The sequence below is a fragment of the Diuraphis noxia genome, unplaced genomic scaffold, assembly GCF_037042655.1.
Source record: "Diuraphis noxia isolate RWA-SAM2 unplaced genomic scaffold, SU_Dnox_SAM2 contig0001, whole genome shotgun sequence".
Taxonomy (NCBI): Eukaryota; Metazoa; Arthropoda; class Insecta; order Hemiptera; family Aphididae; genus Diuraphis; species Diuraphis noxia.
The window spans coordinates 27800800-27815197 of NW_028301711.1; the positions used below are offsets into that span (position 1 = coordinate 27800800).

Below are 14398 nucleotides of genomic sequence, written 5' to 3' on the forward strand. Positions count from 1 at the left end.
GTTATCATTATCATTTATGTATATTATTCTTATCTTACGTTAATTTATGTAATATCGTTATTGCTATATGTAAAAAGCCGTTTGGCGTTTATACAAATAAATAAATAAATTTATAAACTTTTTATAAATATACTTTAGTAACTTATACCTTAAATCAATTTTTCTCTATAGTTATTTTAATCGAGCGAAATAAATGCAACGCGTGTATTTTAGATACAGCCCGGCAGACGGTGTGATATTATGATGTCAAGCGTTTTAAGCGACATATAAATAAACACTGAAGCAATTATCCAACAAAAATTTTTATACCACCAAGATTTTTCTTTTTTTAAGCACAATATTTTCACGCAATAAAAAAAAATTTGGATTTTTTTAGTTGTATAGTCCTTTAATAATTACTACATTTTGCTAATTTCTCAGTGTTATTTCATGTTATAATAATTTACAAATTATCTAAGAATAATAATTTTTGTCACTATAGAATTTACTTTATTAAATTAAATTTAAGTTTTTCATTATATCAAACAACATACTTTGGTGAGTATGTATGTGTATAAAAATTTAGTACAAAATAGAAGTTCAGAAATTGAAAATAGAATAAAAAAATTTATTTAGTTTTAAATATTTAATTGTATGTTTAGGATAACTTTCTTGGAGTCATAAATTCTTTGACATCATCATCTGTAATTTTACTTCTATTTGTTTGGTGTTCCTGTACAATTTTTGAAATAGATTCAATCAGTATTTTTTTCAATTCTCCAGTTAGCATTTTTCCAGAAGTATAGGCCTGTTAACACATTAAAAGATTATATTTAATTTTAATGAAATGATAACAATATATTACATTCATTAATTGTGTTTATTACTTTTTCAATTTTAATTAACTCTTCATCACTTTCTAGGAAATGTTTTAAATACTGATATGATATATCTACATTACAATCACCGCCCTTTTCTCTGTGCAATTCAACTGTTTCTTGACCTCCGGAAAAAGCATACTTGTTGATCTATGTAATAAGAAAAATAAATAAATAAGGAAAAAATGTATTAAAAACCAACCAACTAACTTTATTTTTTATCTCCTTTGGTGTGTCTTTTAAATAAATAGATGAATTCAAATCACTAGCTGACATTTTAGTATCAGCTCCTTGTAAAGAGGGTAGAAACGATGAATGTATTAAAGCAGGTTTTGAGAATCCAAGCTTAGGAGCAACATCTCTTGTCATTCGAAAATATGGATCCTGCAAAAAAATATTTTTAATAAATAATTAATGAAAGCAAAATTATTTGTAATTCTTACCTGATCAATAGCACAAGGAACTAAACAAGGAACTTTTTCATTTTCAAATATAAACGGAAATGTTGAAGACAAGCAAGGTGCAGCTTGAACAGCAGGGAATGCAATTTTTCCGATGACATCACTATCTCCAAATCCAAATATACCTTTTACTTGATTAAATGTAACACTCTTTTGGATTCTTATTACATTAGCATAGAAAGATGGGCATTCTCTAAAATCATTTAATTATTATTACTAATTTTTATTTACTTCAAACTAAAATTTATTAATGTATTAAATAAAAAAAATCTATAATACCCCATGAACTGTAAATCTGAAAATATAAACGTTTTATTTTTGTCGAATCCACATGCTATTATATCTTTAGCATTTTCGACGGACAACCTCTTTGATTCCTCTATTGTTAAATCTTTCCATAAATATTTTTCATCATCAGTCAGCTGGATTACGAGAGGAACATTAAATGCATCTTGTAACCATCTAAAAGCAATACAATATTAGTAACTGTTAAAATATTCAAATTTTAAAATAAAATAAATAAAAAATTTTACTTTGTAAATATAAATGGTATCAAATGTCCAATATGCAAAGAATTAGAAGAAGGGCCTCTTCCTGTGTATAAATAAAAAGGTTTTCCTTGTTCATATAAATTTAAAATACTGTATAAATCGCGGTGTGAAAAAAAAATTCCTCTCTTTAGGAAATGGTGGACCGGTTTTTTAGTGGCAGCTTCGATCCGTAACAGTAAATTATCGTCAATTTTGCTACTGCCAAATCTTCCTAAAAAAGAAAATTTATTATTTAAATTATATTTATAAGCCAAAAGTTAAAAATTTAAATAATATTACAATATAAATATAATATAATCAATGTAGGTGCCAATCTATGAATAGCAATAAAATTTAAGTTTGTTAATGTTTTTTATTTAAAACATTTTTTCAATTAAAAAACTAATTTTCTTTTCTTTGAATAAAACCACTAAAAGAAAGATTACAATTTTTTTGTAATATAAGTAGATTATTAAATACACTTTTAACTTTGTTAAAATTACTAAAATTATTAAATAAAACTTTGTTTATATTAAATGAATACTCTTAACTTTCAGTAGGTATGGTTAAGCTAACATCTATATAAATTCTACATGAGTTAAATATACATACAACATTTACAATGAAAAATTAGACTTAGGTAGGAACTAGCAAGAACTAAGTAATAATAATTAGTAATATAATCATACACGAATTCTTGGTTACAAAATTGCATTATTTTGATAGTAAAATCATATTTTGATTTGCTTGTTTCACACATTTGTACAAAAAATGCATCTATTTACATTCTTTTATCTGTTCATTGTATCTTTAAAAATAACCACAGGATATTAATTATTGTATATTGGACTATTAAATAAAATTATAATAAAAAATTGTAGAGCAGAAAAAACTATAAATACCTACAAAAGTATTATATGTTCAACAAATTGTATTATTTGAATCATTAATTCATAAAATGTATTTATAATTTAATAATTAATAAATACAATAAACAAAAGACCTATTTATGGTGCGTAATAACTAATAAATAAAAACAAATACAATTTAATAAATAAGATAAGTTTGTTTAATAAAATGTATAGACAATAGATTAAACTATTAAAGTCAAGTATAGTATAAGTTCTGTAGTAAATGAGCGGTGTAGTTGTGAAAATTGTGCGAAAATGTTGAACGATTTTGAATGCATGTGTTGTTCAGAATTTGATAACATAAAACAATTATTGGATTCAAAAAAATGTGTTACTGCTACTACTTCCTTTGAAAAAATCATTTTAGATGAAGTAATATTGAATATTACTCACCAACAGATGATTATGAAAACTAAATTTAAATTGAAAAAGCAGTTAAGTACATTAGAAGTACCAAATAAAACATGGAGATACATTTGTTATTATGTACAGTTTACTCATTGGGTTAATTCTTGGATTTCATTGGGAAAAGGTATATTTAAATATTAAAATGTATTTGTGCAAAAATATAATTACTCCCTCATAATCTATAAGAGAAAATTATTGCTTTAGTTGTGTTTAAAATTTCATATTATAGTCTATAGTTAGGTAGGTATGTAGTTACATTTTAGTAACCAAGCTTAATTATTTTTAGGTGAAAGAGTTGTCATTTCTGCATGTGTTATAAAAAATAAAAAAAATAAGTACCCAGAAAAAGATGGATTGTATATTGGTTTTAAAAAATCAAATACATATTTACTCTCGTAATTGTATATAATTATGATTATTATTTTTATTATGTTCAATAAATAATCATATTACAATAAATTGTATTACCTATTAATAATAATTATTATGTACCTATTCTCACCTTAAAAATAATATCTATGCTTTTGTTTAAACTGCATTTATATTGTTATTATTTATGTTGGTAAATTAACAAACAAAAATATGTAAAAATGATGGATAAAATAAACGGTTCATACGTTTAATATTTATTATTTCAATAGGATGTTGGTATCAAGTTGTAGAAAAATATCTAAGTTTTTGTTATATGAAAACCACTTTTTATTTTGAGTATTATAACTTAATATATAAATAAATGACTAACGACGTGTCGAGGAAATACGTGTATTAAAATAGGCGGACGTACGACCGATGGAACATGTGATGTCACGCGCCATTTTAAAACGACGATAACATTCGAATGGAGTGACAGATAATATTTTTAGTGGTACCCAATTTTTAATTATACCAAATACTAACGATTTAGCTTTTATCTATTTTTCCTTGGATAGACCTTTAAATGATGGTTAATATTTAATTATCTAAATTGTAATATTATAAGCTGATAATGCTTAAAAAATTATAAATCAAAAATGATATATTAATACCTACTGTTGATAAAAATAAAAGAAGAAACTTTTTTAGAATAGTTTAGGTTTAAAAACTAAAGCATTATTTAATCAATTACGGACTAATAAAATAAGAAGTACCTATTATAACTTGTATAAGTAATAAAATATTGAAATTGATTAATAATAGGTTATCTTACAGTGCAGTAGTATTTGTGTTTGTTATTATGATTAGTTAAGTCTGAACAAGAAGATGTTCTTAAGCAGGGGCGTCATTTGGGGGAATGGCAGGGTGTGCGGTTGCACCCCTTACTTTTAGAATGTTACAATTGGCCTGCGCCTTGCTGAAGCCTAAAATAATGCACAAACCACGAATGCACAATTATTTATATGATTAAAATCAAATTGTAATAACCAGTCTATAATATATGGAAATAATTGAATGCAGGATAATATACATATGTATATCTATTTTTATATGGCCTGGTGAAATTTAAAAATGGCCTGCTTGAAACTTCGCACACCCGAAAAAAAAACCTGAAATGACGTCCCTGCTCTTAAGATGATTATTTTTTTTCCCCGGCGGTCCACTTCACTGCTTTGTTGAAAAAAAAAATGTATTATTTAAACCTAAGTGTACAGAAATACAAACACAGATCTAAATAACAACAACTAACCAAAATTATCTCAAATATACAATTATTATTGCATTTAAATAAAAAAAAATAATATTATACAATAATTGCTTACGGATGAGTTTGTCATAATCAATTCCTGTTTTGTTCTTCGAACGTACATTCCACGGATTTACCACATCGTCTTCGTTGTTGACTTCTTTTGATTCCAAAGACAGGTTTTCTAGGGATGAAGACATTTTAAAAAGTACGTAAAATGTATGTTTCAATGAACACGAAACCAACCGCTACGACTAAGCCCTAAGGTATTATGTACACTGTACAGCCGATTATTATTGGTTATGCGCTTGTGCATTTCATGCGACAATAATTGCGGTAACATTATCAGTTGTCAGTTATCAGTTATCTGTGATTATCGACGTGGATTCCATGGAGGCATTACTGAATAATATTTATTCAGCCATGCGTTGCCGCGTGGAGGTACGTTAAGTTTATAAAAAATCAAATAGGTATCAAATTTAAATCTAAATACCAACACCCAACAACGCAACATCAATACATCATAATATTATAACACCATAGTTGTTAATCGTAATATATAGGATGTCCCGTGAGGATTTACCCATTGCGATATCTCCCAAACTAATGGTGATATCGAAATTCTGGTTTTGTTATAAGACTCACAGGGATAAGAACTACAATTATTACATATTTTAATGTTTTGGTAAAATAATTTAAAAAAATATTTTTTATTTAATTATTTCCAAAAAATATTGAAGATGGCCATATTGTAGAGTTTATTTTTTTGAAAATATTGACGTTTCAAAATTTTATTTTCATTAATTTCCTGATTTTATTTTTTTAGTTTCGAGAAAAATTGCGAATAATTTAATGTTATCAAACATCAAACATGTGACACGCCGCACCGCACGCACTCCCATACGGTCGGCCAAATACTTCCCGTGTTCCTAATAGTTATAATCATATTTTATTTCTTCAAAACTAGAAAAAATGTTAAAAATCAGGAAATTAAAGAAAAGAAAATTTTGAAACGTCAATATTTTCAGAAAAATAAACTCAGCAAAATGGCTATCTTTAAGTTTTTTGGAAATAATTAAATAAAAAAAGCGGGTAAGTCGTGGATGTCGCTCTGCTGTACAGTAGGTTACAATAAGTGGGTGATATTATATCATTGTATACGAAAAACGATTCTGAGCGGAAACGGTTTATCTGTCTAGAATATATTATAGATTATTAAAAATTTTCAGATCTTAGGTTTAAAAAGAAAATTTTTTATGAATTTTTAGCATAAAATAATTTACGAATTTTCGTGATTTTTACATAATATGTTGTCAAAATTCAAACTTTGAATGCTTATAAAAAAAAAATGATGACTATATATTTCTTTTATTTTTCAACTGCTATTGTAAAAATATATTATGAGCCTTGTATTAAATTTTCAAATCTTAGATTTAAGAAGAAAAACTTTTATGAACTTCTATCTAAGATAATTAGAACATTTCCGTAATTTTTTCGTATTTAGTCAAAATTGAACTTTAAATGCTTATAAATAAAATTGTGATTATATATTTATTTTATTTTTCAACTACTATTGTAAAAATATATTTTGAGCCTTGTATTCAATTTTAAAATCTTAGATAGGTATAAAAAGAAATTTTTTTATGAATTTCTAGCTTAAAATAATTTGCGAAATTTTGTAATTTTTAAATATGTTGTCAAAATTCAAACTTTGAATGCTTATAAAAAAAAAATTGTGACCATGGATTTATTTTATTTTTCAACTGCTATTGTAACAATATGTAAAGAGCCTAGTATTAAATTTTCAAGCTGTTCTACCAAACAAATACATTTTTATCGATATTAGTTTAAAAAAAACTTATAATGTTCGAAAATTGCAAATACCTATGAATAGTTTAACTTAAGTCGAACATTTTTGAAAATTGCATGGTGGATAGAACATACTTATATAAACATTTGGTGAAAATTTCATGTATCTATGGTGATTTTTTTAAAGTTACATCACAAAACGAAATTGATTTTGTCGAAAACTGATTGTGTGTAAAATTTCCCGTTTTTGGACATTTGGCAATGTCTTTGATTAATGAAAACACTATTAGGCCAAGCGCACACGGTGCAACCGTTTTGGGACAAAAGTTGCAAATCAGTTGCAGCTGCGCAACTGTTTTGTGACCATCGTATAATATTGTGGCGTCCACACACGAGGCGATAAAACTAAAATCAGTTTACAATCGGTTGTACACAATCGTTTCCCGCGGTTGCAGTTGTGTTGTTATGTTATTTAACCACGTGTACTCGTAGTTTCGTACTGGGTTTAAACTGGTTGTAAACTCAACTGATTTGCAACTTTAGTTCCGAAACGGTTGCACCGTGTGCGCTTGGCCTTACTGGACAAGGTTTAAGCAGTTGCGTCGGAGAAGGGGGTAATTGACCCCTCACATATTAACCAAAAGGGGGGGAAAATTCCAACCACATTAACATTAAAACGATACCATGGCAGTAAATTACATTTATACGTATTCAAAATTTCAAAATTGAACTCATTTTTCGTGAATGTGCACAATAGTATTTTTATTATTATAACATAATTCCAATTATCACTGATTATACTATACAAGTATACCAGTATTTATAACCAATGATATTATGATAATAAATAATATTGAATAGGTAATTTAAAACTATAAAAATAAAAATAGACATTTCAGGAAGTGTTTGCATAGCAGATGATAAAAAATCAACACTAAGAAGATATTATGTGAAAAAAATTAAAACATTGTTTTTTTTTACTATTGCAATATATATTTTTGGTCCGGTAGAACAATTAGCAAAAGTATTACAAAATCCTATATTTTGTGTATCTGATTCTATTAAAGCTTCTGATACATTGAAGAAAACATTACTATCATTCAGAACTAATGAAAATTTTGAAAAGATATTAAATACCGTGAATTTACATGCTGAATTATGTCCCACGATTTTCTTGCATTTAATTAATAGCTCTGTAATCTTTACCTGATCTTGAGTAGTTTAAGACTTAATTTATCTATTGTATACTTTTACCTTAACTGTTAGGCCTTCTTAAAGTTATTTTTTTATTAATTACGTTAATGCCTTAAAGGGTAATCAGTATATTAATAATGTACATTATACCATGCTGTATAAAATATATTGTTAAACAGAATACAAAACTAAAAATTGAGGTAATGATTATACAATAATATCATGTAGTATTATTAGTATTATATATAATGCCTTGTTCTTTAAAATGATTTAACTGTCATAATAAATATCAAATATAAGTAAACAGTTACGTGAAAGTAGGTAGAAGGCGGTTACATCAGTAGAATAGTTATGTTTATTTAACTTAAAAGAAATTAAAATGTAAAAGGTTTCATATGGATTCTTTTTATCAAATTATTCTCTATGAATTGGATGACAACCAACAAATAATTTAATAATGTTATTATATTGTTATTTGTTATACTAATTTTATTGTTTATGTTCACAATAAACACTTCAGTATTAGACCAAATTAATGTGTACCACAAATTAATTTGTATTTAATAGTCATCAATGCAATCAAGCCCGTAACTGGTGGAACTCTGGACCCTTAGAAATATACATTTATGCTCTTATTATGTGGAAATATATCTTATAAAATAGTAAATATGCAAAAATAAAATTTATTTTATCTTAATTATTTTCAACATTACTTATAAAGTATACATGATTGCTATTGAATTACAGTTTTTATCCTAAAAATCAATATTATATACAATTTTTTAAGAAATAAAATTTGTGTTAATACGATAATAAATACATAACAATTTAATGCGATTAGATAATTCACGACTATAAATAAGACTAAAAATACTATTTTACTATAAAATTTAACTAAAAAATAACATAGTATGCATTTAAAAACCACTTATATATACAATGAAAAATCACAAATACAAAATTAACATAAGGTTATCAAAATTAACATTAGAAAATTAGTATTTTTCAGTTATATTAGCATAATAGCATACATACCTACACATACTGTATACTGTATACATACATATACATACATACATACATTCTGTCTTTTTACATTTAACTAAGTACCTATTTTAATGGCTAAGAATATACAATTATGTTTTTGTTTCATATTTCCCCCTATTTTATTATTAATTCTTGTTGGCTAACCTCCACCAAACTTTTTATTTTTCTTACTACTTTTGTTCTGTATCATTGTCCATTGAGATGCTTAAACAAGGCTGTATCTAAAAAAATATATATATTAATATCTAATTTTACAGCAAAACAATTTGATTATTTAAATATTTTTATATGTAATTATTATTATGATAATAATAGTTACCAATAATAATGCCATGAATTGTTTGATCCATAAAAGCAAATTTGTTTGAATTTTTACCCTCATAATTATATAATGAGCCACATTGGACAGTAAACAATAATCTAAGCATTTAAGCAGTAGTATCTTCAATTGTGAAACAACTTCATTGCTTGAGCTGTTCAATCAAATAAAAAAAATCAACAATTATAATTATATTGTTAATTCATCTGTCATCAAATGTTAAACTCATATAAAAAATTATTTAAACATTGCATACAATTAAATATCTTGATGCAGCTCATTTTAAAGATTCATCTAAATGTTGAATGTCATTTAAAGTGACAGCAGTATTAGTAAATTGTTCTCGGTTGAAATTGTGAGATACCGTAGCATGATTTTCTGATCTGGTCAACAACAATTTATTGAGCAAATCATTGGTTTTCCAATGTTCTTGTAACTGTAATATCATCAGTTGTTTTATTACCGATCTATATTTAATGAATAAATTTATTATTTATAAAGCAATACTTAAAAATAATTAATAAATATTTTTGTTAATTACCTTATAAATTTTTTGATTCATCGCGGTTATTTGACAGAATTTGATATGATGGGAAATTTGATACTGAGGCAAATAATGGAGGTGAAAACTGATCATCTATAAAAAAAAATTACTTTAAAAAAATTTGAATTGATAATTATTAAATATGGAATAAAAATATACCTGCAGATGGTATTGATTTTGAAGTGTGAGCTTTTGGAACATCAAAACTAGGCAACCCTGAATCACTTAAATAGTGGCTAGTAAATCCTTCCTGTGCCACTTCCATGGTTTCCTGAAGGTGAATATTGAATAGATAGATTATTGATATTTTCTCGCTTTTCAATTTGCATGCTCTTGCTTTCATGAATATCTTTATAACAATGACACCATAAATAGCTAAAAATACCAATAACAATAATTAATTAGGTATACATAAATTATTATGTATAAGATATTTACTCATGTATAAGGATTTTGCACCAGATGGAGAATTTGGCATATTATCAAATAAAGGAAACTCTGAATCCTTAAATCATAAAGCTTCTTTCAATGTCTGAATATTAACGAATCCAATTGCCATTACTACTCTAAATGTCTGAACTAGATATTTGTTTCCACTGCCCAATTCATATCACATGTCCTGGTCCTGTGTACTATAAACATTGGCTATTACTTCAGCAGTTATAACCTATAAAATGAAAAAAAAACGCAATAACCATAGATAATTTTACAATTAAAAACCAATTTAAAAGAACAATACATGAATATCAAATATATTAAACCCAAAGAAGCATCATTGATTTTAAATACTTGAAAATTACAAAAAAAATATATCTTTAAAGCGCCCTTCCTCCTTTTACATACGGACTGAGGACCGTCAATGGTGGAGTTAACGCTGAGATATGCAAAGGTAGGCATGTTCAAGATAAGTTAGGTAAACATTTGTATTTGTATTTTGTATTTGGTATAATTTTTCAGGGGGGGCAAAATACAAAAATCTCTCACTGTCACAATATAAGGAAATTTGAATGCAATAGGTACTTTATTCGTTGTTAGACACGGTTCTAACTTGTATACAGTTATTTATAATTAGTAAAAAAATAATTATATTATTAAGTCAATATTTCTTTTTTTTGTGGCAGCAAACATATCAATAACTTCATCTATTTGTATGTCCCTGTTCCTGTGTATATTTAGTAAAGCCAATCCAACCAAGCGATCTTGCCCCATGTTCGACCGCAACCAAGTTTTTAATCTAAGTTGAAAAAGCAAAGCATAAAAAAATTATAAAATTATCATGCATAAGCAAATAAGCAATAAGCAAGTCACTATTTGGACATAGTGTAGCCAGTTATAGCAGATAAGAAAATTACTATGAATAATTAATTCAAATTATACTTAAAAATTATCAGTGATAGGTATGTGGTAAAGCTAATAAAAGTGATTAAACTCATTAGTATAATACAATGTTACAATAAATGTAAATGTTGTGTTACATTAGTTTAAATTTAATGAAATAAGTATGATCAAACCTTCTTAATGTCGAAAAATTACGATCAGCAGAGGCAACAGTAATAGGCAAGCAAGCAATTATATACAACATTTTTTTAATATTTGGGTACAGTATACGATTACATTGGTCAATAGCTGTTAATGCATATTTTATTACATCTCCACCTGAAACGCAATTAAAGCTTATAATTTTATAACATAATTATTTCATAGTAAATTATAATTACATAATTACCTTCATTTTTTATTGTTTTCCACTTTTCTTTCCATAGTTCTATTTCTGATTTTAATTGTGATTCTTCCAATAGTTCTAATAAGTCATCATCAAATGTATAACCATTTTACATTATTGATACTATTGAGTCATTCTCTCATCATTTACATCTACAATAAATTTTGGTATAAGTTGACTCAAAATTGTTACTGTCTGGTTTTATTTACTTAAAAACCGTAACTTTAAATCTTCTAACACATTTTCCACCAATGGTATAAATAGAGACACCCTATAAAAATCTTCTGTAGTTTCAGATAGGTGATTAGAACGTTAAGTTTGACGTTTAGATAACCTTGGAGTTTTTACTTCAATTTCAGTTTTTCATTAATGAACAGCTCTCTTCAAATATTTGCTTAAATACTGTATCACAATTTGTACACATATTTTCCAAAATAGTTACTACATTTTGAATACATTCAAATGCAGCTAATACATCATTGTCAATGCCTTGAAGTATTCTGCTTATAGGAGCTGTTACACATAATATGTTAGATAAGGCATTAATTGAAATTATAAATTCACATGTACACATAGCTGTTAAAAGAGTTTTGGCTTTAGATGATGAATCTAATTCATTCCATTCTGATATATTGGTCAGGGCTTATATTATGTCAGACATTGAAGATTTAAAAATTGCTATGCTATCATGGCGGTCCGTCCATCTCGTTTCACATAGACTTTTTAAGTGAGGTTTTCCATTTAAAATTAATTTTAGAACAAAGTTTCTTTTTGCAGACATATTAAAAAATGAAACAATTTCTTTTACAAGGCCAACACTATTTCTTATACTTTGAACTGTTGATGATTTGGAAATGAAAATCTAAAATATTACCTTCTTCACGATGCCCTCTAAATGGTATATTTTGGCGACCAAGGAATACAATGGATTGTATTATTGGTATTAGTCTTTTTCGATTTTCAAGAACTTGACATAATCTTTCATTGTTTATTAAATTAATCACATCTTTTTTTGGATTAATAAGAGTTTTCAAAAAATCATCAGCAATTTGTATGGCATTTATATGATACTTATTATTGTTGTGCACCTCTAAGTCTCCATCTTTCCCAGTTAGGTTTGAAAATTTAGTAAGTGGTTCAGTAACAAATTTTTTTAAAGTTATTGTGTTATACTTACCACCTTTGACAGTAAATAAAACACAATATTTGCAGAATAAACCAGATTTTAAGTTAGAATATGTCAGCCATTTGTATTGTTCGAAATGGTTTATTCTCAATGATCTCTTAATACTTTTACCGTTTCTGATATTCAAAGTAAACGGATAAATAAAATCATTTGAAGGTATGTTATCCATATTGATAATTTTAGCCTTTACATGATCAGTTAATAAGCTATCAGATGTCCTTAAAAAATTACCTATGTCTACACTGTATATATCACTAGTTACTAGTTAGTGGCTGTCGGCTCATTATTGATTGGAAATGTTGTTGATGATTCTTTTGTATGATTATCCAGAGGACAGTTGACATTTGTACTGTTATTGTCAGATGTACAATTTTTTTTAGATTTCAATTCTGAATTGTCATCAATGACATCAACAGAACGTTTTGCACCTTTTTTCAACACCCATTGGGTTAGTTGCTTCTGCACATTTGATTTTGACATATTAACGTACGAAACAAATAATACGAAATTTAAATAACAGATGAACAGAATCAACTATTAACAGTATTGTATATTAACTATAAAATATAAAATAATATTATTAACTATTATCACAGAATATTGATAATTGATATTGATTACAACTATTTTTCTTTATTATCTATGATTGTAACTTGTAAGCTAATCTAAGACCGTGATTGTAACACAGAACATCGTACCTATGTTAGAAACGGTTTCTATTGTAGTTTCAAAACCGGGTACCGTATATTTGGTTGGAACGCATGAATGCATGATAGGCGAGCATAGATTAGTAATAGTAAGCCTAGTCATAATACGCAATACGCATAATAATGAAATTTGACATTTAATAATAATTCAGTGCTAACGTATTTTGCGTAAACAAAAGTCTCGGGGGAGGCAAATGCCCCTGTTGCCCCCCCCCTCAAATACGCCACTGGGTAAACATTAGATTGTTATAAGCAAAAGTTAATAACTTATAAATTTAACTAGTTGATAATGCCCACTCTTAAAGATATGACTTAGTTACTTACATAATTGTATGTTAAAAAATAGATCCCATTTTACTAAACAATAATTTATAATTTATAATTTATACAACCATTCATAACTACTTACAATGTATTAGTTTGTTTATGTGTATTTCTTATTAGTTTTTATTATCTATTCAAAATAGATAATTAATTAATATATTTATTGCATAAGACACAAGTGAAGTTTTATCCTAGAAATTCATAAAAAAATTTCCTTTTATACCTAAGATTTGAAAATTTAATACAAGGCTCCTAAAATGGTTTTACAATAGCATTTGAAAAATAAAAGAAATATATAGTCACAAATTTTTTTTATAAGCATTTACAGTTCAAATTTTGACTAAATACATAAAAATTACGGCAATGTTCAAATCATCTTAGATCGAAATTCATAAAAGTTTTTCTTTTTAATTCTAAGATTTGAGAATTTAATACAAGGCTCATAATATAGTTTTGCAATAGCAGTTGAAAAATAAAAGAAATCTATAGTTACATTTTTTTTTTACGTGCATTCAAATTTTAATTTTGACAACATACGTAAAAATCACGAAAATTCGTAAATTATTTTATTCTAGAAATTCATAAAAAATTGTCCTTTTATATCTAAGAATTAAAAATTTTATATAAGGCTCCTAACATATTTTTACAATAGCAGGTGAAAAATAAAAGAAATATATTGGCACAATTTTTTTTTACAAGCATTCAAAGTTTGAATTTT

The 14398-nt window shown here is 26.3% G+C and overlaps 1 protein-coding gene and 1 pseudogene across 2 annotated transcripts; both read right to left on the reverse strand.

The window, feature by feature from the left end:
• Window positions 1-586: 586 nt before the first annotated feature.
• On the reverse strand, window positions 587-5156 carry TrpRS (Tryptophanyl-tRNA synthetase). Its single transcript, XM_015515187.2, has 7 exons — window positions 4904-5156; window positions 1852-2080; window positions 1598-1780; window positions 1301-1511; window positions 1068-1241; window positions 867-1007; window positions 587-787 (listed from the first exon to the last, which is right to left on the reverse strand). Exons 1-7 carry the CDS (start codon window positions 5025-5027, stop codon window positions 638-640), a joined length of 1212 nt encoding a protein of 403 aa, XP_015370673.2. The 5' UTR covers window positions 5028-5156; the 3' UTR covers window positions 587-637.
• Window positions 5157-8497: 3341 nt separating this feature from the next.
• Window positions 8498-12914, reverse strand: LOC107166500 (52 kDa repressor of the inhibitor of the protein kinase-like; annotated as a pseudogene). The gene is made up of 8 exons (XR_016189664.1): window positions 11467-12914; window positions 11252-11396; window positions 10179-10407; window positions 9900-10115; window positions 9738-9833; window positions 9453-9663; window positions 9197-9350; window positions 8498-9098 (listed from the first exon to the last, which is right to left on the reverse strand). The product of XR_016189664.1 is annotated as a 52 kDa repressor of the inhibitor of the protein kinase-like (transcript).
• Window positions 12915-14398: the final 1484 nt, after the last annotated feature.